We start from the raw sequence: 22,765 nt of genomic DNA on the forward strand, positions 1-22,765 counted from the left end.
GAGACTTTTTTTTTTGCAACTGGATGATTGCACCGGTTGATTAAGGCGTCCACAGACCAACACAACACGCATGCGGTAAAACAGGTACAGTGACAATCGTTTTTTTTTTCAGTATACACGTGGCTTGTTTGACCCGATGATGGAGATGGATGATGTCTCGTTAACAGTATATGCTAATGGTACTACAACCGGAGGAAACCAGAAAAGTGATTAAAAAAAAACATAGAAGAAGGGTTCACATTTCAGTGTCACTTTAAATGTCACAGTTAAATGAGTTCATGAAAGGAGCTTGTGGGTCGTCCATGCACTTTAGACATGAATACAGAAATACACACATAAGAAGTCATAAGAATACAAAAATCTATCAAAATGAACCACTTGTGTTTTTTTTCTCTCAATCACAAGTGTGCATACCAAAAAAAAAAAAACAACCTCCCATTTTTAGGAATTTGCAGAACTGATATTAAGGACATCAGAGGCGTAACATTACCAGCACATGTCACACAAAATCCATTCAGTGTGGTTTGTACATTCTCTAGTTCATGGCGCCATGCAAAACGATCTCTTTCCCAGTCCTAGCAGTATTCTAAGCACCAGCTTGTCCACTATTGGTTCCACCGATCCCACCGCAGCCCAGACTACTGCACAGACCCTCAGGGGACCTCCATCTTCTCCTTGTTTCCACCGTATTCCGAGCCACGGTCTTCAGAAACGTCACTGTGAAACCAGACAAAAACCATGAGTTTCTCTGTCCTACTGCCTGGTGTGAAAATGCAAATACAATATGATGACTGCGGCATGGGGTCAAGTAGTTTAGCATATTTACAGATGGACAATAGAAGGCAGTAGCAGGAAGGTGGTGTGCAGGAAGGTGTGTGTAGAAGCCACACACGTAATACACTTTCTGAAGGCAATTTCTTTCTGGAGAGGCTTTTTTTTTACGTTAACTTCACAAAATATCAGGGTCAAACATCTTACTTTTTATAAACATGAAAAATGTGTGTTGTGCATTTCACTCATCTTGTGAAGGATCAAAGGACAATTTACATTTACAGCATTTATCAGACGCTCCTATCCAGAGCTACTTACAATCAGTAGTTACAGGGACAGTGTCCCCCCTGGAGACACTCGGGGTTAAGTGTCTTGCTCAGGGACACAATGGTAGTAAGTGGGATTTGAACCTGGGTCTTCTGGTTCATAGGCTACTACCACCCTTGGACCAGGGTAAGAGTCTTCCTTCACTGCTAGGCCACCACTGGCACATTTTTTATGAAACAATTCTCATGTGGGAATTTATGGATGTCATGTTATTTCATGGAAATTGTTTGCCTTCAATGATTTGTGCTAATGTTAATTTCAATAGACATTTCAATAGTCAGATTTCAATAGCATCATATTACAAGATTGAAGTGCCAAGGGTGACAAGAATCTTTTCAAATAATTGAGTTACAAAATTAATAAGCCATAATAAATCTCAGTATTTCTTTTACTTGAGTAATATTTTACCTTGTGGTCTACTTTAACTCAAGGTTAATGTTAGTCTACTTTGCTTTGCTTGCTGCCAGTTAAGCAGTGTTACATGTCATCTTACAAAAAAGTACAGAGATATTACAAAAAGAAATGCACTTCAAATAAATATAATGTATGATTCACTGTCCCACAACCAATAGAAACTAAACAGCTCTGAAACCAAGATGGCAGAGGGGTTGACTATAGCAGTGATTATTTGTCTATTATAGCAATTTAATTAATCTTACCATGGCACTTGTTACATCCCTGGACGTATGCTCCCACATGTTCTGTGTGGCTGGCTGTGTTTTTATATCCCTGTCTCTTTTAGGTTGACTTCGTGGGAGGAGTTAAAGCCTACCAGCTCCACCTACCATCTGCCTATTGGTCACCTCCACCTATATAAAGAGACATCAGATGGTGTTCAGGAGGTCCCCAGGGTCTGCTAGGCCCTTACTCTTTTTGGGAGGTTCCCCAGGGTCCATGGAGATCTGCAAGGATCCTTTATGCTGTTATGAGTGCTGAGTCTGCTGTTTTATTGTACATCTTTGCTCACTGTAAATAAGTGCACTGTTTGTATGCTTTTGTTTGGTTGTGTGTGTAACAGTGGACGTCCTCCTCCACACCCTCGTCACATCTCTTAGACCCCTAGACTTAGGAACGTGACACTTCATGGCAGGTGAAAAATGTCAGATGCTACAGATACTGCCAGGTGTATTTTGACAGTGAACGGGTGCTGGTTTATTGGGATGGAGGAGAGAAGGGTGGAGGAACCCCCACCAACCATAAAGTTCCTCACATAATTCAAAAGTAAAGTGAAGTGATTGTCACATGTGATACACAGCAGCACAGCACACGATGCACACAGTGAAATTTCACCCTGAGTGAGCAGTGGGCAGCCATGACAGGCGCCCGGGGAGCAGCGTGTGGGGACGGCGCTTTGCTCAGTGGCACCTCAGTGGCACCTTGGCGGATCGGGATTCGAACCGGCAACCTTCTGATTGCGGGGCCGCTTCTTTAACCGCTAGGTCACCACTGCCCCTTAATTCAGTCCTCTTGACTGTTACATATTTGATTTAGCAGTGATTTATAACTGTACGGTTTTACAGTTAAACTAAGCCTGAATTCTGACATTGTGGTGGCTGTAATGATATTATATTTATAAAATGAATCAATTATAATGGTGTAAAAAGTTTGCCAGTAGTCAGCGTTCAGTACGTCTAAATAAGGTACAAAAGGTACAAAAACAAAAGGTAATCAAATGTAATAAGTTACATTACTTTCATATAATAATTAAACCAATTAAACTACTGTTAGATTGCATATAGGTTAATACACATAAGAAGTCAATTGTATTTCCAAAGTAATTTTCTAAACGCTGCACTTAAACGACACTGCATACATTAACCTTTCAATCTAACAAATTTCCCCTTGTATTCCTTTACTTGTCTTTTGTAAATTTAAGATGTGCAAAGGGACTCCTACCCTCTGTGTAGCCCACCCCCCTGGCTCGGGCTGGGCTGCTGAGGTGAAAACAGGGCCTGGCCGGCCAGCTCTGAGGCAGGTGACTGTGGAGAAAGGCACGAGGGGCCGGATTCAGGGCCTTTAGCGGAGGCCACGGGACGATAGTTATGTGCCGTGTTGGCATCCAGCATCTCCAGCAGCAGGTCGTACAGCAGCACCACGTTCTTCTTCTTCATGGTTGACAGGTGCTCCATGCCTTTGTTGCTGCAGACAAATGGTCACCATGATTTAATGGAGTCAGTGCTCAGTGCTCCCCTGGGTTAAATTAAATATAATAATAAATAAATTGTTAAAAAAAATTACATATGTATATATATATGTAATTTTTTTAATGATTTAATTATTATTCTGGGTAAGGAAGAAGAACGTCGACCAGAAATCCTGACCCAAGGCTGGAATCACTAACCGGTGAGGGGTTGTGGCAGTTAACACCATTGCTGGGATTACCCAACACAAACTGCTGGGATTACCTGAGGTGCCGAATGTGAGACAACAGCATGAGGAGGTGAGCCAGGCGAGCCGACTGCTCCTTGTCAGAGAGACCAGTCCGTGAGATGGTCCAGACCAACGCATCTGTCACAGAGTCCAGTAGTCTCAGGAGCTTCCCACGACTCTCCACTTCCTCTGAAGTCTTTGGGAAACCTGTACACATATCTGCACGGCAAAAAATGTGCACCATGTAACACTTTCTCAGTGTTATGTAGATCAATATTAATGCAAATATTAATGCTGAATTGTGAGAAACATTTGCAAATATGGCATTTATCAGACGCCCTTATCCAGAGCGACTTACAATCAGTACTCACAGGGACAGTCCCCCTGGTGACACTCAGAATCACAATGGGGTTTGTGGGGTTTGAACCTGTGTCTTCATGGGCTTCTGGTTCATAGGCGAGTGGAGTGTGTTGCCCACTAGGCTACAACATTTTCTTTAGTCTATATGCTTAGAAATATCACTAAACGTTGGGAAAGCAGTGTCCCTCAAATATTTGATAACCTTAAAGAAACAGTGACCCCAAAATGACAAATTTGAAGGCTCAAGAGCTGAGAGGAGCCAATCTTCTTAAACCCCAAACCAACATTTCCATTAATACTCATAGCGGGACGTACTAGAGTTGAGCAGGATCATGGCTTTCAAGCACACATACTCTTCCTTCTGGAGCTTGAGCTCCCGAAATCTGGAGGTGGCAGCCAGCAGCATGTCAAATATCTCCATAATGCCCTCCACACAGCTCCCTTCCTCTCTGTCGGGCGGGAGAGGAAAATAAAAACAGTTAAAAGGTTCATAACATCAGTGGCGCAAATTCTAAATCCACAACAAGACACCCATTTCTTCTGAACAAAGACCACCGGCTGACTGACCCTCCTGATTTCCTTTCAGATGCTGCAAATTCCGATTCTCCGCCACTCTGATCAGGACAAGTAACTTGGTAAAATCTTCATTAGGTCCACACCGGTCATTTTCAGTGATGTGTTTACTACATTTCCCCGGTGACATGCTTAATTATGTAATTTCCATAATCTCATAAAGTGAAAAAGGTCACGGAATGGCTGCAACAATGCGTGCTGAGGCATTCTTCTGTTTTTATGATCTTTTTATGATGGCTGTGCCCGTAAACATGGAGATTAGGATGTTGCAGTTAGACTAAATGATTAGTTTTGAAGGTCTTGACTGTGAAAAACACCACAGCGCTATGTGATGTTTTCAGGCCAGCAAAAATCAGGAATTCAGTTTGACAGACATCTACGCAGGTATGGAAAAATCTGATTGCATTATCAGAATCCATGGTTATGCAGACAGACAGCGCCCGTATCTATTTAACCCTGTATTGAGCACTGAATGTCCCGCATCCTTAAAAAAAATAGGGAAAAATTCACAACAACATGGAGACACTCAGGGTTTAGTGTCTTGCTCAGGGACACAATGGTAGTAAGTGGGGTCTGAACCTGATTAATAGGCAAGTGTAGGCAAACCACTAGACTACTACCACCCTATTATTAACAGCTTGGACTGTTTTGAAGAAAGGACCATACCATACGGCTGGAGCTCCTTTTACACTGAATAAAAAAAGAATACTGCAGTAAAGTGTAAATTTGTTAGCTGTTAATGACCAGATCGTAATTAAACATGTTTATCCATCGTCCGGCATCGCCACACGTTTAAACGCTTTGTTCTACCACTATGTGTCCTTCTCCTGTAATGATGCTGTAATAAACGGCTCTATCACACACTCAAACTCGTGCAAACAAAGCTAAGCTGGTATGACCCAATAATGCACAGTATTCACAGTATTTATTGGTTTAATCATTAACACACGTTCCTGAGTAAATCATGACCAGACGGATGTACCGTGGAACAGACTATGCGCGCACACACACACACACACACACACACACACACACACACAGACTTGTTCCACAATTTAGTAAAACAAACGTATCAGCTATTGAATAACATAATCTGCTTTATTTGTTGGCCTTGCTCGTCTCATAGGATACTAGTGGCACCTCAGTTTTTTTTCCAGCCATGAACCAAACACGTGAAACCTCTTTCACAAGAAAGAGTGAAACAAAACCTTGAACTTGTCCTGATCCCTGTATGTGATGATCATTTCTTGTGTCCTCAAATACAGTCTCAGCTACTAGACTGTGTCAAACCACCTATTTTGGTGGAAATACTCTATAGTGGCATAGAAAGTAATACTAATTACTAATATTGAGCCATGTAGTCCAACGAATCCATACTAGATCAGCCACAGACTACCATACAAAATTCTACTATATCTACTTCTACCACTACTACTACTATTACTACAAATACAAGTTTACTGTATTTTCATATTAATTTTAGATTATATACGGCCACACCCCCTTTTTCATGACTATTTAAAGAGATCTGTGATTGTATTTTCATGTAGACTGTAAATGTAAGACAGTGGCAATTCCTGACATGTTCTGTGAAGGAAATCTATGTCTTATACGTAGGCCAACGTGGCATTTTGTACAGCCTCAAACTTACTGTAATGTCTAATAATATCAAAACATGTTTAATATTGTCATAATGACTGATGGGACTGTGCCACGACTCCTGACTTAATTAATGTGTAACTAGACATCTTTGAATGTAACGTAATTAATAAATCTATGTTAGATTCACAATTCTCATTAGTATGTTTGTGTTTGGAGAGCAAGAGGTTTGTGGGACGTCAGTTTTCATTGCAGTTTTGTAGAACATAGTGTACAAAATTATCCATGAACAAACACAAGCATCCGTTTAACAAATGGCTTCGGTTTCTAGATTGCAGAGGTCGCAAAGGTCACATTTCCATCGCTTCCAAGATGCATCTTTTGTTAGATGGAAAAAAAACAAGCCTGAACTAGGTTGTGAGCTGACCAGCAGACGACAGCAAACTCGAGCACACAAACACAAAGGGTCAAACTGGCAGTGGGTGAAAGGCCACGTCAGGACACAGGACGCCTGTGTGCTTTGTAGAGGAACATCTCAGCTTTATATAGAACTAAAAACACTACACAGGAAACCACAAACCAGAAAGGCCTCTCTACGACGGCGCTGACAACATGCTTCTGTCCCTGACGTAGAAAACACAATAAAGGCTGTAGGAACACACAGTGCAACCTGATTAAGACACTGGATTAGTTTGACCTTTACTCGAACATCTGCTTTAAAACAAAAAGACCCTCCACCCAGAGAAGTTCTGGCTCTTTCCATTTTTCTACACATTACTTTTCAGGAATCTTTTCTTTTTCGTTGTGAACCAAGACCATTCTGGTAATGTTGGTAATGGTCTCATCTCGGTCCGCGGTGAAATAAGACCCTGTAGAAATGACATCTGAAGGATGTCGGTTTTCAACAGTAATCTTTCACGTCACATCCATTGTCAGAATTTCAGAAATGGACCTTCAACATCTGAGAATACGCAGGAGAAGCTAATCTGCACTTTCATCCACACTTTGACTAGTGAAAGTGTGAAAGTATGAACAATCACTCAGTTGTGTCTCATTACGTGTCCTTACTAAACGTTTCATGTTCTTATTCCTCAAGTTGTTTCAATAAGTAAATGTAGCACAACTTAAATGACATACTTTATGATTAGTGTAATTTATTAATGTTGGAAAAGACACTTATTGTCACTAATACTGTGCATAATATCTTCGAACCTCTCACGATTAAGGATATGCTTAAAGTGAATTAAGCAGAGAGAAGGTTCAAAAACCCACCTGTTGAGTTTGAGGTCAGGGGAGAAGATGAGCTTTCCGGGGTGGTCAACAGACCTCCACATCAACCCCAACATCAGGACTTCTAGCCAGCAACATTCCAGCAGGTGGACTTGGTACGACAAGCACAGCTCCACAAACCCTGAAGGACACAGAAGCAGTGACATTTCACAGTACTGCTTTTTTTCCAGTTCCTGCAATGTAGGAACTCCTTTTTTTATTTTAATGGTGTAAAGCAACAGCAAGTAAGGGTTCTCATCATCAATGTTCCACGGATGGGGTTCTCTGGTATCGACTATTTTGACTGCAACTATATTACTCCTTGAAACCACCTTCAAGGACCCTCCACTATGGTACAGGAACATCATGAACTGTTTGGTAAGATCTGACTTTTTCCCCAACAACAATAACAGTGGTGCAATTCTCACTCCCTGTACCCGCTGCTGTGAAGATCGGGAGTTCCTGGAGCTCAGAAAAGTAATTATGGTGGGCTATTATAGTTCATATTTCTATGGTGATAGGTTCGTTACTATTTGGGGGGTGAAGTGAACAAGAACAACTCTGCATGTCTGATAATCTCCACAGTTCACATTCAGCAGCGTCTCCTTTACAGTTTGAGTCTATGGAATATTGCTTTGACTTGGAGGCTCTTTTCATGAAAAACTGTCCCAACTAACATGTTAATTATTAACATTTGTTTACAAATTGAACATGTTACAATAAATGAATGCAATTCATGCAAAACCTGTGTTTTGTTTCCTTCCCATTCATGCAATTTTCATCCGATCAAGAGACAATTCTTACATGGAGATGGAGACGAACAGTGAAAAGATTTAGGACTGATTCAAACACAGACACACTGCCACTGACAAGTCTGTCCAGGATGTGCCTGTGGTCGCAGATTCATTTTTTCAGCAGCACAAAAAAACCAGGCGCCTGAGGTTTGCAGAGCGTCTTTCCAACACTGGTCTCTGTCAAGTTCTGAATATGCATTATAGTGAACATTAGTCTTGAACATTAATCATGATTAATTCATAGAAAAATCTGTGATTTATTTGTTGAAAACAGGTGACCAAGAACTTACAAAACATCCCCTGCCGTCCAGAATAATCGCAAGCATTAACATGATAATATCAATGTACAGTAGAGGCCAAAAGTTTGAACACACCTTCTCATTCAATGTGTTTTCTTTATTTTCATGACCATTTACGTTGGTAGATTCTCACTGAAGGCATCAAAACTATGAATGAACACATGTGGAGTTATGTACTTAACAAAAAGTGGAGACCTGACCTCCACAGTCACCGGACCTGAACCCAGTCGAGATGGTTTGTGGTGAGCTGGACCGCAGAGTGAAGGCAAAGGGGCCAACAAGTGGTAAACACCTCTGGGAACTCCTTCAAGACTGTTGGAAAACCATTTCAGGTGACTGAATGCCAAGAGTGTGCAAAGCAGTAATCAGATCAAAGAAACTAGAAAATAAAACATGTTTTCAGTTATTTTTGTAAAGTACATAACTCCACATGTGTTCATTCATAGTTTTGATGCCTTCAGTGAGAATCTACCAACGTAAATGGTCACGAAAATAAAGAAAACACATTGAATGAGAAGGTGTGTCCAAACTTTTGGCCTGTACTGTATGATTGCAGTAACATAAGCTTGGCTGACTATGGTTCTGTGGTTGAATTAAGTTTATTTAAATGTCAGAGCATCGTCAACAAGGGCAGTCAGTCAGACTGACACACTTCCCTAAAATGTAGATCTCAGACTACTGGGTCTGACTTCTGTTAAAAAAAAAAAAAGGGGGGGGCACAATGTAACCATTAAGCACTATAAAATTTTTCCTCAAGTGCATTGGCTTTCCTTCTTTCGCTCTCCCTTACACACATACACACACACACTTCATGTCACCAACACCACCAGGACCTCCACTAAGAGCAATATAAGGGAAGTAAAAGCTACAGATTCAGTCTTCAGATTTTTAAGAGCTTCAATTGCCAAAAAAACATTCCTTCATTGGCCTGGTTCCAAAGCAGCTGGATCTACTGGAAGAGCTCTTTATCTTTTGTCACACCTGGCTTTTAACAGCCACCACAGGCCTACTACCATTCTTAGTCCATGAGAAAGGGGTAAAAAAAAAAAAACACGTTGCTTTGGAAACTCAGCAAATCCCGCAATCTCAGCTCTGAAAGTCATCGGAGATGGTAGTGGATTAAAAAAAAATTAATGTGAAAAGATGATGGGACTCACAAATATATTATTAATTTCACAGACGAAAAAGACAGGTCACACTCATGAAGCAGTGAAGAAATTGCATAAAATAAAATGTTTAACATCAAATTTGGAACCTGTTTTAAGCACTACTTCTGATTCACAATTCTCTTTTTAACCGCTGCATCGCAGAGAGCTTGTCACCCACATTACTGACTAACCCAGCTGTAAATATAGTACACCACAAAACCAGCTGACACACACACACACACACACACACACACACACACACGCAGTGTTGGGGAGTAACGGGATACATGTACCGGCGTTAAGTATTTAGAATACAAAATATGAGTAACTGTATTTCGTTACTCATATTACTGTTTAAATGAGTGATGATCAGAATACAGTTACTTTTTTTTAAATAAATGGATTACATGGCGGGTTTTTCCAGTTTCATATGTTAGGCTATCCCCTCTCTATTTTGATAATTCCACGCTGCGCGGACCACGCATAGCACAGGTGTTCTGTCGAAACATGCTGCCTATCGAGTTGTGATACCTAGGGGATCTGCGCATGCGCAGTCCCTCAAGTTTGCGCTCTGTTTCAGCGCCCATAAATCCATGCTACCCATAAAATTGTAAATAAATATGATTTAATTCACTATTACACCATGATCTTTATACTCTTACAGTGCACATGGACTGAGTGGGTGTAAGGTGACACGCCACCACCCGGTTTAACCTCGCCGCGCGGAACGGAGACGGCTGTAAATGGCCGCTTTCCGCCGCAAGGAAGGTGCGGTCCTAATCAAAAAGAGGGTCATTTTTCTTGTGCAAGGCTACTTTTTATTTTAACTAAGTGATGGAATATGTTGGTGACCATAACAGTAAATACTTTTCAATGGCATATTTTATGTTTGTTTTCCACTTTTCAGCTTTATAAATAGAAATGGTTAGGGAAAAACAGGGCTTTTTATTATCTGTGATTGCTACATTCATGTAGTTGTAAAAAGCATGACAATATATTAAGTAATCCAAAGTATTCAGAATACATTACTCACATTGAGTAACTTAACGGAATACCTTCCCAACACTGCTCTCTCACACACACACACACACACACACACACACACACACGTGCTAACGCACAGTCATTAAAGAAGCCGTATTCTTTTTATGTCTAATATGAGGCTCTGACTTTAATTAAATTATAAAACATGGACAAATTCATCCAGAAAGCCCCTGTAGACCCACATACAAGCAGCCTGTATTGTTTATAGAGATACTTCCACAGACACACACACACACCTGGAATCTTCTTGGCCCAGCTGATCATGAGCACTAGCTCCTTGTCTGCAAGGTGCGTGAGTGACATCATCATGCTGGACTCAGTGTACGGTTTTTGCAGTTGCTCCGCCAAGTATATCTGGGGAGGCTCCGCCTCCAAAATGCGCACAATGAGCTGCTCTGGTGACAGGCTGAAGGGTGAGATCTGCCCATCTGAAGGCCTGTGGCTGCCAATAGGGGACACCACAGGGTGGGTCAGGGCCAATGAGACCTCGTGACGTCGCTGCGACCTGCCCACAGGGCCGTCGTTGACCTGCGCGTGACGCCGGTGACGGGCACCACGGTAACTAAATCGCTCCCTCCTGACACCTGATGAAGAAAATTGGTATTATTTATCAGTGACAATGCGAACATTAATCAACACCATCAATGAATAAATGGGACTGCACATTAATCCAATGTTTACTACAGTAATATCTCTACAACCATCACGTGTTTTATTCACAGAATAGTACCACCTCTACAAATGCAAATAACTGGTGCCCACCACACTTCATCATTCCAACTTCGTAGCATTTCTGCAGGCGACATGCCTGGCAACTCTTGCGCCGGGTCTTGTCGATGGTGCACTGGTTTGTTGCCGGGCATAAGTAATCATTGTGACCTGAAGGGTTGAGAAAAGCTTTTGTTTAGTTAAAAATTTGAGGTGTAAAAATTCGGTAATAGTCTCCCGGGTAACACACTTGCCTATCACAGCTTCTAGCCCCCACTAACTAATGTCGTCCAACTGAGCAAGACCCTTAACCCTGAGTCTCTCCAAAGGGACTGTTCCAGTAACTACAAATTGTAAGTCATCATCTTGTATGTAAATTGCTTTCGATGAAATTATCTGCTGATGTCATAAGGGGAAAGGTTACCTCCCCATTCTCATGCTTTTTCCACCCCGAGAATTTCCCACCCATCCCCTAAAAAAGTGACTCCACCAACCATCATGTGAAGCATTGCTGATTGAATGAAAAAATGAGCACAAATGAACTTTTTTTTTGTCCCACGTTTTGTCACGTGAGACTTTTTATGGAAAACCACCGACACAACATTCTGTTTGCGCGACTTCATATACAGTATTAGAGGACCACTAAAACCAATATACTTTACTTTACTTTACTTTACTTTACTTTATTTAGCAGACGCTTTTATCCAAAGCGACTTACACGAGGAAGACACCAGCAATTCTCCGTGGGACACCAGCAATTCTCGTTCGAATATAAAAAAGTTATTCATACTAGGGGACCTCTAAAGAACAGAGCTTGTAGACCGCTAATGTGAAGAATCAGAAATATTCAGTTTAATTTGAATTACAGAGCAAAACAACATACAGATAAATACAGCAATATGCAGCAGTACTGTTTTCAAAGACTTACTGTACTGTAGCACTGCTTTTTCCGAAGAGGACCGGCATATAAACACAGGCACAAGGGTCTCTCTGATCACAAAAGGGAACAGTGCGCACTAATCCTGTCCCTGAGGACCTTTACTGAAAACAAGGACTCATGTTGTATTTCCAGACTATATTTTTTCCTCAACCCCAAAGTCAACATTCTAAAAATTAGCAATAGAGACAAATAAACCTATAATAGTGTTTCACAATGCAAAAAATAACTACACCTCAAGTACCCCTCCCATTTGGCATGGCTACAATTTGTACAGATCATTAAAAGTCATTAAAATACAAAATGCAAAAAGTCTATAAAATGCAATGCAAAATGCAAATCTAACCATACAATCATTCTACACCTCTGTTTTCTAACCCCACTTTGGCTCAGGGCCTTAGAGAACGCTGGAAAAATGATTTTAAAAAGGCCCACACACGCAGACCTGAGAACAAGGTCAGCACCATTTATCTATTTCATAGTACACTTCATATTCTTGAAATCTCTGAGATTGGGCCTCTGTTAGATATTATCTTAAACAAGGTTCCACCTGACAGTAGATCAATAAATTTACCTTGGATGCTCCTCTTGAAGAACGCCTTACATCCTTCACAAGACCAAACGCCGTAGTGGTAGCCCGAGGCATAGTCGTGGCACACAGCACAGAAGTGCATGTCCATCTTTCCCCCAAACCCCAAGGAGGAGGAGGAGGAGGTAGAAGAGTTCAACCCGTCCTCCTCTAAAGACCTTGTGGAGATTTTAGAGGTGGACATGAGGGAACTGAGGAGAACAACAAACAACATTGCATTGGTGATGATTTTCTATGCAAACCCTTTGCAACAGGCATCGTGGAAGAACTTTTTCCAGCAATTCTTGATCATACCAACCTCGATGACAAGTCATGTGGCTTGGTCTCTGCCCAGGTGCAATGTGTATTGGATTCCCTGTAGACTACAGCAGGTGGGGGGCACTGAAGGGACACAGAGGGCATGTTGTGACCTCCGTGTGAGCCCCAGTAGATCGTGGGGTCCTCAGACAGCGAAGGACGACTGTACTCCAACATGGAGGGCCTGTAGTAGCTCAGATGTTCAGGGCTGTAGTCCTGGGGGGCGTAGTCCTGGCTCCCATCCGCGTAAGGAGATGGTATACAGACGGCGCGGACCTCCATGGCCAGGGAGGTGTAGACCGTGGGCGAGCTTCCCCTCTCCGACGGCTCCTTGCTGGAAGTGTCCCGTAGCTCCAGGAGAGGGGAGTCTATGCTGCTCTCTATCCCAGGAGAAGAGCTCATAGTTGTGCAGAGGAGGTTGATCTCACTGCATTGCTTGTTGGGTAAAGAACATTTGCATAATTAGCATCGGCATGCATGGAAGAAAAGGGGAGGCTGGTATCCCAATGAGGAATTTCTTGATTTGGGTTTTAATAAGTGTTTATTAGAGTCATGCTCTGATTTAAAAATTTTTACTATTGTCTGGCTCTGTAAAAACACTGAAGGGAAACAGACGGCCGCCCTTCCTTCCATGGATGTTGTCTAGACTGAGTGATTACAGCACCCACTCCAAAAAAAAGTGAAGACTCCCACACCCTTGCAATACCCTTGCAGAGCACAACAGCCAAAATGACACTAATTCATGAGCGAAATCTCGGGACACGTTGCCTTTTAAGAGGCTCTAAGGCCAAAAAAGAAAAAAATGAGGGCTATCCAGCCCTGAGAAAAACGTCCAAGGAAGGTTAGCTTAGTCCTCTCAAGAGAAACTGTCGCAGCATGGCTGACAGGATAACTGGATTTGATGGGAGGTGGTGGTTATTACATATATATATTTTTTTCAGAAATGCTTTGCTACCATCCAGAAGCCTTCAGATGAGTGATGCTTGGCTAATTATAAAATGTCTGGTAAGAAGCAGACAAATGGAATCAATTTCTGAAAAAACGTCTCACATACTCAATCTCAAATTTAGTATCTTGCACTGAACTTCAGAGCAAATTTAGCTTATTATTACTGGAAACTTATTAGACTTTGTATGATCTGCCATATTAAATTCTTTGTTCTTAATTTAACCCAACCCACATTATCACTGAAAATACCAGTTAATTGTCATACCCTAATTACATTAAAATGATGACTACGATTACTGTGTGTGTGTGTGTGTGTGTGTGTGTGTGTGTGTGTGTGTGTGTATATATATATATATATATATATATATATATATATATTGTACGTATACATATTGCCTGAGTAGCCACTAATTTTGTCTAGTGCTCTAGTGTAAGAGGCAGCCTTAAAATTTACAGAAATAAATGGATAAAACAAGAATAAAACATAATTAAATATCATGTTCTGTGACAGAAATTCTTACAAACCAACAAAAAAGGCCAGTTAGTTTCTCTTCTTCAAGATACATATAACCAAGCACTTTTTATTTTTATCTGTATTTTTATTTATGACGCCTTTGATCTTAAACTAGAAGAAAAAATACTACACTAAACGTGGCGTGCCGCCCTGAGTGAGGTTCAAAAATAGTGCCCAGGTCACATACTGTACTCCTTTTGAGGTACAAATCTGTCACCTTACGACTAATGGGACTCCGTATGACACAACATCACTGCGCCTGCTTCAGTCCTGCACCTTCAGCCACTCAGGGAGCACTTTCCCCGCCGCTGCCCTGCGTGAACTCCACTGCTGCATCTGCACTTTATCCACACAGGTGGCACAATGGCCCTTACGCAACCCTGTCAACAGCTGGGGACACAGCTCACCAGCGGGCTGGACCAATTTCAGGATCATTAGGGGCACACGCCTGTTCAGAGCTGAGAGTACCGGGTCATAGTCCGGACCCAAGGCCCAAATAAAACATTTACTGTAAAAACAATAACCTCAAGAACAGGGTTGAAGTGGACAGACGTTGGAATGGACAGACGCTGGTAAATAAATTAGGGGGAAGTCACATTCGCTTAAAAGCCTATTGCTTCTCTGGCATTTGTAAATCCACAGTGGAATAAAATATCTGCCATCAAATCCAATTATGCTCTAATGTCACCGGAGTGGGAGAGAACGGAGTAAAGACGTAGGAGAGAGCCGTGCTTTTTGGGTCAGTCTGACAGAGAGCACACATTCTGATGTCAATGTTTGACCTGCTGCTCTGGAAAAGGCAAATGCTTGCAGAAGGACTGGGGAGAAGAAAGATACCAAAGGAGAAGGTCACCAACATGTTGCCATTTCACTTGGAATGTTTCCTTCTTGACTCATTTGTTAGTTTCATGAATTTCTTATGGCACAGGTATGATAAATATTATATTGTACAGAAAATTAGGTGACCGCAGACTTTACATTCTCACAGTCCAAATTGTATCTAATCATTCATATCATACGAAACACTTACTTTTATAAGGAGAATAATCTCCAAAAACATATATAAAAAGCTAGATTACATACATTAACTACAGACATCCTAATAAATATCCAAACCTCGTATATATTATGTACTAAAGTTAACATGACTGCATATGGACATTTTTTGGCCCTACATTCAACAGCTAGTTAAGAGTGAGAGCACAAAAAGCTCACCAGAGTTGCACAGAGTAGACCCTCCCAGACAGGACACACACACACAGGCTTCATGAGCGGAGAGGGTCCCTGTCTCAACATGTGTAGGCTCTTGGCTGTTTTTGAGGTGCGGCCGTGTGAGTGTGTGTGTGTGTGTGTGTGTGTGTGTGTGTGTGTGCGCATGGCTGCTCTTTGCCCAGCTGAAATGGCAAGAGTCCACAGCAAACGGCTGGCTGGGAGAGAAAGGTCAGAGGGCACCATGCCAGCATACCTGAGAGACGGACTGTACCTGCATTCAGGCCAACAAGCACCCAGACAGTGATCTTCGAACACAAGGGGACAAGAACAAACGGCTGACAGCACTTATTGGGATTTGTACTTTTCTGTTCTTTTGGGGTTTTTTTGATTACGATCAAGGTACAATCTGACCAATCAATTCCACAGTTCATGGAACCTAAATTAATAATAATACAAACAATAAAACACCAAACTCAACCATGTGAAAAAGAAACAGCAGATTCATCCATCAGGACTGTCAATCACATTCTACAATCCTACCCACAAATTCCTATGTGTCATGGACAGATGAAATGAATTCATTTTTTAATAAATCTGTGACACAACGAATAAATAAATCATTACCGGTGTGTCGAATCAGACACCGACATTTAAATAATTGTGTAGGCAGAGAGATGCGGTGTGTGATCTGGCTCAGACCTCAGACCAAAAGTGCATGTTCTCTAAGTGAATTGACAACTCTGAATTGTTCGTAGGTGTGAACACCAATATCAAACCGTGACTCTGAGTAACAGGGCGGAGTGGACAAGGAAAGTGAGTAAGTGAGTAATGCACACCACCACTGGACAGTGGAAAAGTGGACACGTGAGCGAGTGAGTGACAAATCACATGTCTCTGTTTGGCAGTCACATGGCGGACGCGAGGAGAACTTTACCTGTCTGACTGTCGTGGCTACTTGAAAAGGCCGGTGGAGGAGGAGTGATGGTCTGGAGCTTTTTTGAGCCCTGACCTCAACACCACCGGGATGAGTTGAAACAGAGATTGCATGTCAGGCCTTCTCATCCAGCATCACATATGCTCTACAGAATGTATGGGCATGGCAACAAAGAAACAGAATCTTGTGGAACATCTTCCGAGAAGATCAGAATCAACCTCACAATCTTCTTAAAGATCATATAAAATGCGATGTTATTTGTCAGTACCGACTACGGTGACCAGATGCAAACATGGCAGGTGTAGGATCGTGTTAGCAGGTGCAAATGAGGTAACCTAAAACTCTGACAGGATGTTAATCTCGTAAAGCACCTGCTGTTCGTCCTCCATTTTATTCAACAGCAGACCAGCCAATAAAACACACAAACCACGTTTTTTTTTTTTTTATGAACAACACACTTCTGCTTATTGACACCCCAATAGCCCACCAATCCGCGTACAGCTGCCTCACCCAGGAATCAGACAAATAAAAATCAATACGCGAAGGAAAATATACGGTGGTGGCCTGGCGGCTACGGAAGCAAAGGTCGTGGGTTCGAATCCTGAGTCATCGAACTGCCGCCCCCACACACACTGCTCCACAGGCGATTTTCACCAGAAACCAAATCCCTTGAAAAAAGTCAGCTTCAGGTAGCACGATCGTGTTGTAAACATGTGAAAGTGAAGTGATTGTCATTGTGAAACACAGCACATCAGATTTTCGTCTTTAGTTTACATCTGTATCGGTGACGCAACAAAGTGTGTCCTCTGCTTTTAACCATCACCCTTGGTGAGCAGTGGGCAGCCATGACAAGCACCCGGGGAGCAGTGTGTGGGGACGGTACTTTGCTCAGTGGCACCTCAGTGACTGGTTGGCAGATCGGGATAGTGAAACCGGCAACCTTCTGATTACGGGGCCGCTTCCTTAACCGCTAGGCCACCACTGCCCCATTATATCATGTATCAACAGGACTTTTGAAAGTACTGTTGCTTTTGACATTGGGCTAGAAGGGAAACTGCAAATGGTTCAGGGTACATCAGGGTACGTAGGGTGGTAGTAGCCTAGTGGGTAACACACTCGCCTATGAACCAGAAGACCCAGGTTCAAATCCCACTTACTACCATTGTGTCCCTGAGCAAGACACTTAACCCTAAGTTGCTCCAGGGGGGGACTGTCCCTGTAACTACTGATTGTAAGTCGCTCTGGATAAGGGCGTCTGATAAATGCTGTAAATGTAAAATGACACTCATTGCGAAAACAATCTTATTATCTCAGCATGCCATGAGGCATTCCATGACACCCAGTTAACCAAGGACCGACTCCACTCCTCTGCTCACTAGTCTGGTAAACTTTTTATGATTAGCTACGATGCAGGGACTCCTTTAGACATGAGACATTTGTGTCCTGGAGTGGCTGCGGGCCAGAGACACATTCAAATAAGGATAAAGAAGAACCCCCCGCACACACAAACACTTGACCCCTCAATTTATTCTGTTCCTTTGAACATGAACTCGTCTAATGAGGAAACTACTGCATCCTGGGAAGTAAAAGCCTTTCAGTTAAAGGATTATAAGGGAGCACTGAGGGCTTCCTTCATACCAAAGGGAGGGAATCAGTCACTGAGGGAGGGCATGAATGAATTAATGAGTTTATGTGTGTGTGAGTGATTGAGGGGTGGAGTGAAAGAATGAATAAATGATTGACTGAGTGAGTAGTACGAAGGAGAAGCCAACTGAGCACAACATTTGGGCCGATTTACCTGTCCACAGTGCAATCTGTGTATAGACATACTCGACTGAGGTAGAATGAAGAGAAAGGCTGTATGTAGGAAACGTATACAAGAGTAATTATGTCTGCTCATAATGTAAACGTTCATTTGCGACCTCACAGTGTGATTGGCCAAGAGGTCATGTGATTTCACTGCATCATAGGGGTGTGTATTGGCAAGGATCTCATGATACGATACATATCACAACACCTGAGTCTCGATTCGATTACATCATTATATATTGTGATAGTGTACATATTGCGATCTTCTACAGGTCACTGAAAATGTAAAGACAGAGCTGATATACAAGATGCTGTGTAGATCTGGGTGGATCATATTGCATTCATAATTCAGCCAAAACAACATAACTCAGAACTGAATATTAACTGTATTGCCTTTGCATTTTAACACCCTGAACTAGTGGACACCAAAAACATTCAGATAAAATGCATAAGATTGAAAAGAAGATATTGAGGTGCTCAGTTAGTCATCTAAGGCTGGTGTGGGGCTTGTAGAGGAGCTACATAAAAATATCGATATTTGATGTCCCTGTATCGATAAAATATCACCACCTAAAATATCACAATATATTACACTCGAACTGCCCAATTTAAAGAAAATGCAGTCTGATTTATTCCCTGGTCATAATGTTATTATTAAATATATATTGTACATGGCACAGGAAAATGGGAAGGTGGAAGCTCAATGCCACGTGAGGGATGTGTTGCGGTGTAGACTGTAAGTAAAGTGAAATATCAACCCTCTCACAAGAACCGAACAAGCAGAAAAAGACACGGAGCGAAGCTGCACCTGAGGGGACAAAATGGCACATGAACTCCACATTGTCCCACCAGTAATGCCGCCTTGTACGTGAAAGTGAAGCCCACATCTGAGCCCTTCACACACACACACACACACACACACACACACACACACACCTCTGTGCACCAAGCCAGACCAGAGGTCTTCGGGCAGGAGCCGCAGCTCAGTAGACGCAGGCTTGTTTTGGTTACTGGCCGTTCAGTTTTTGGGATGTGCGAGATAATGTGATAGATCTTATGAAAGACTGGCCTTGGTGAGTTTTTGGTATTTGCCTAAAGGAATGCCGTTCCAAGAATTAAACAAGCAGTGGGAGTACGGGTACAAACGTGGACAGCAGATACTCGGGCAGGTCTTTTAAGCCCGACCCTTTAACTCCATTTTTCCTTCTGCACTGAGAACATAATGCAGTTCTCAGCAAAAGAGCTATTAATGTTATTAAGTGTTATTAAACATGAGCAAGATGAGACATGACAATTTAATTAACTGAATTTAATTTAATATAAAAAAAAACGAAAGAATAAAACAATGAACAGTTGTGTCCTTTCCCAGATCATTGCAAAGTATATATTTTATAAAATGGATTTTAGGCCTTGCCTTCCTAAATGTTACTTGATAATAGATTTTAAAATTCCTAAAGTTTCCCTGCAGCAATACAGCAGCATATTTATATGTTTAGTTTTTGTTTGCTGTTTTCCAAGAAAGCAAGAAAGAAGCGTTTGGAACGCAGCGTTTAGTAAGGGACCGTCTACAAAGTCCATTCTGTGAATTGTCTGATCAAGAAAAAACACTTTCTTCCGAAATAACATTTGGTGGAATAAAAAAAACTATTGTAATTGCATTTAAAGTAAAGCAGAGTAAGGCAATTAAAACTAACTTCAGACTGTTATAAGAGACTGACATTCTGAAGGAAAACTCATAAATACAACAATTTGGTCTAAAATCTCAGATATTGTTTGCAACCGATGAAAATATCTAGTACTATATCTATCCTAAATAAGTAGTATACAGTAATTCAATTATTCGAAACATTTTCTATCAAGTACAGAGATGGAGTACACGGCAATTTGATATATTTGACCATCGATTCAACTATTTGAATGTGGATCATCAGATATTATGCTAAAATTTACAATTTTATTAAAACACGGTATTTTAATATAGTAAAAAAAAAAAGAAGACTTTTAAACAGAATAATGTGTCTACCAATGCAGCCATGCAAGTATAAGAGTTTTTTTTATTTACAAAAATTGCTATTACACACACAAATTGAAACTAAAACCGGTGGCAATGTTTAAAATACATTTACTATGTGTTCACATTACTATGTGAAACCACTTTTAATGGTTCTGAATGTTCTTTTGCATAGATGTCAAAGCACAGCACTGCAGAACCACGCTTGCGGCCCCTGTTCGTTCGCACCCAGTAAATAAACTTTGCACATGGTCCCTTACGAACGGCGGCGCATCTAACGCGCGTTTCTTGGAAGAAATTAATGAACACGCCGGTCATTAACATCGAAACTTTGCAATACAGCCTGTATATATCAAAACTCCACTTTACTACGTTCTTGTTGTAAATTCCCGAGTTTATGTGAAATCGTGTTCTTTATCTTCGAAACAGCAGTAGAATAAACCAGAACCCAAACCCGATTGGGTTTGAAGACGTAAAAGGAGAGAATCTACATGAACTCGTGTCGTTTTAGTTCGTCTACGGTCCCCCCCCCCCAGGTCTCTTCTCTGGGGACGCGCCTTACCTCTCGCGGGCGGCGCGGGTGCGCGCTGGTTGCGCGGGAGCGCGCGTCTCCGGAGCCGGCTGTCTAGACCGCGCGCGACCCTGCGCCTCCTGCTCCTCCTCGCGTCTGCCGGCGCAGGTCTGGGGGTCTGAGGAGCATCAGCAGCTCCTCTCCACACCCACCGGGGGCCGCTGGCCCGCGCCCACGTCCCGCCTCCCGCAGCACGCACGGCGTGAGCACGCGTGGGAGATGGCGCGTGTTTTCTGCTGGGGGAGGACCTGCCAACTCCGCACAATGGAAGCTTTTGGTTCCAAATGCTATGATTGATTCCAAAAGCTGTATCGAAGCTATTGATAAACTAAAGACAAGAGAGGGAAAGACGGAAATCAGATGTAGGACCTGAACGCGCCAGTAGGCGGCAGCACCCATACTCCAAAAATCTTGAATGAAGTCAAAGTTTGGCTTTATTGCCAATTCAGCTACAGTACAGGCCAAAAGTTTGGACACCCCTTCTCATTCAATGTGGTTTCTTTATTTTCATAGCCATTTATATTGGTAGATTCTCACTGAAGGCATCAAGTTAAGTACTTGTGGAGACCTGGCCTTCACAGTCACCGGACCTGAACCCAATCGAGATGGTTTGGGGTGAGCTGGACCGCAGAGTGAAGGCAAAGGGGCCAACAACACATAGTGAAACACATTTGAACAATTAAACAAAAGTTACTTACTGACATAAAGTGCGCGTGTGCAACACAGACCAACTGGGCTACGTATGGCTCATCGTACATCCAGTAAAAGTATAATTTGGGTTACTTGCGCATTGTTGTAAACAGAACTGAATCGAAATCCAAAATGATCCCTTTAACCTTGCCTCATTCTTGCCCTGAGCCAGGAGAGCAGGCTTGTTGCCATGCCCATTAAACCTCTGTTCGTATATCTAGTACACAACGCAACACAATAGCAGTTAAGCTGATAAACACCCCCAAGACAGAGAAGAATTGAATGTGTGTGGCTCGTGTGATCTGCAAGATCCCACTAAACATAAGACATCTGATGGACATGCAGCTCATGTCTACACTGCATCCAAGACTTTTACATCACGTGCAAACTGTGTCCGCCATTTTGACGTCTAATTATGACCCCGCAAGTTACCTGAACATGGTAACTTTTTTGGATGTCAAGGTTCAAGAAATTAACATTATTAATGAATATACGCACTTGAGATGTACAGATATCGATACATCTTCTGAACGTCCATTCTTGTCCAAATTAGGTCTTTGTGAATGTCCTTTCTATATAAAATTGAAAGTAAATTTCTATAACCCTTATTTTGTAATTTATGACAACATTATTACTAATATTAATGAATATAAATATGTATTATTTGTGATTAAACATCCTATATGTAACCAGGTGATTTATATACACGCAGTAAAACTGTGTTTCCTTGTGCAGTGAGCGATTTTCAGCTGATTTGAGCTGTCATTCCGTGTGCCAGTGAATGAGCGAATTTGTGGCTATGCCAGGTCAGTTGGCCAGGTACTTGTAGTTAAATGTGTAGTTGAAGTACTTTAATTTCATTTTCACATAGGAACATAAATTTTAACTTGCAGTGTTTTATGTCTGCTTGTTGCAGCAAGATGCACATTGTTTTCTGCATTAGAACTCATCTGTATAGAGGTTCTGGGATGGATTTGTATTACTCTAATAC

At 41.9% G+C, this 22,765-nt stretch overlaps 1 protein-coding gene across 2 annotated transcripts; it reads right to left on the reverse strand.

The window, feature by feature from the left end:
- Positions 1-5: 5 nt before the first annotated feature.
- Positions 6-21,195, reverse strand: esr2b (estrogen receptor 2b). Of its 2 annotated transcripts, none has more exons than XM_028973449.1 (10): positions 21,076-21,195; positions 13,087-13,520; positions 12,774-12,979; positions 11,317-11,433; positions 10,791-11,138; positions 7,273-7,411; positions 4,144-4,277; positions 3,504-3,687; positions 2,995-3,237; positions 6-717 (listed from the first exon to the last, which is right to left on the reverse strand). In XM_028973449.1, the coding sequence occupies exons 2-10, from the start codon at positions 13,485-13,487 to the stop codon at positions 654-656; spliced, it is 1,836 nt and encodes a 611-aa protein (XP_028829282.1). In that variant the 5' UTR covers positions 13,488-13,520; positions 21,076-21,195; the 3' UTR covers positions 6-653. The 2 variants fall into 2 exon arrangements, with proteins under 2 accessions (XP_028829282.1, XP_028829272.1); XM_028973439.1 differs by lacking the exon at positions 21,076-21,195 and adding an exon at positions 15,763-15,877.
- Between the last annotated feature and the right edge of the window lie 1,570 nt (positions 21,196-22,765).

Source organism: Denticeps clupeoides, chromosome 1 (assembly GCF_900700375.1).
Source record: "Denticeps clupeoides chromosome 1, fDenClu1.1, whole genome shotgun sequence".
Taxonomy (NCBI): Eukaryota; Metazoa; Chordata; class Actinopteri; order Clupeiformes; family Denticipitidae; genus Denticeps; species Denticeps clupeoides.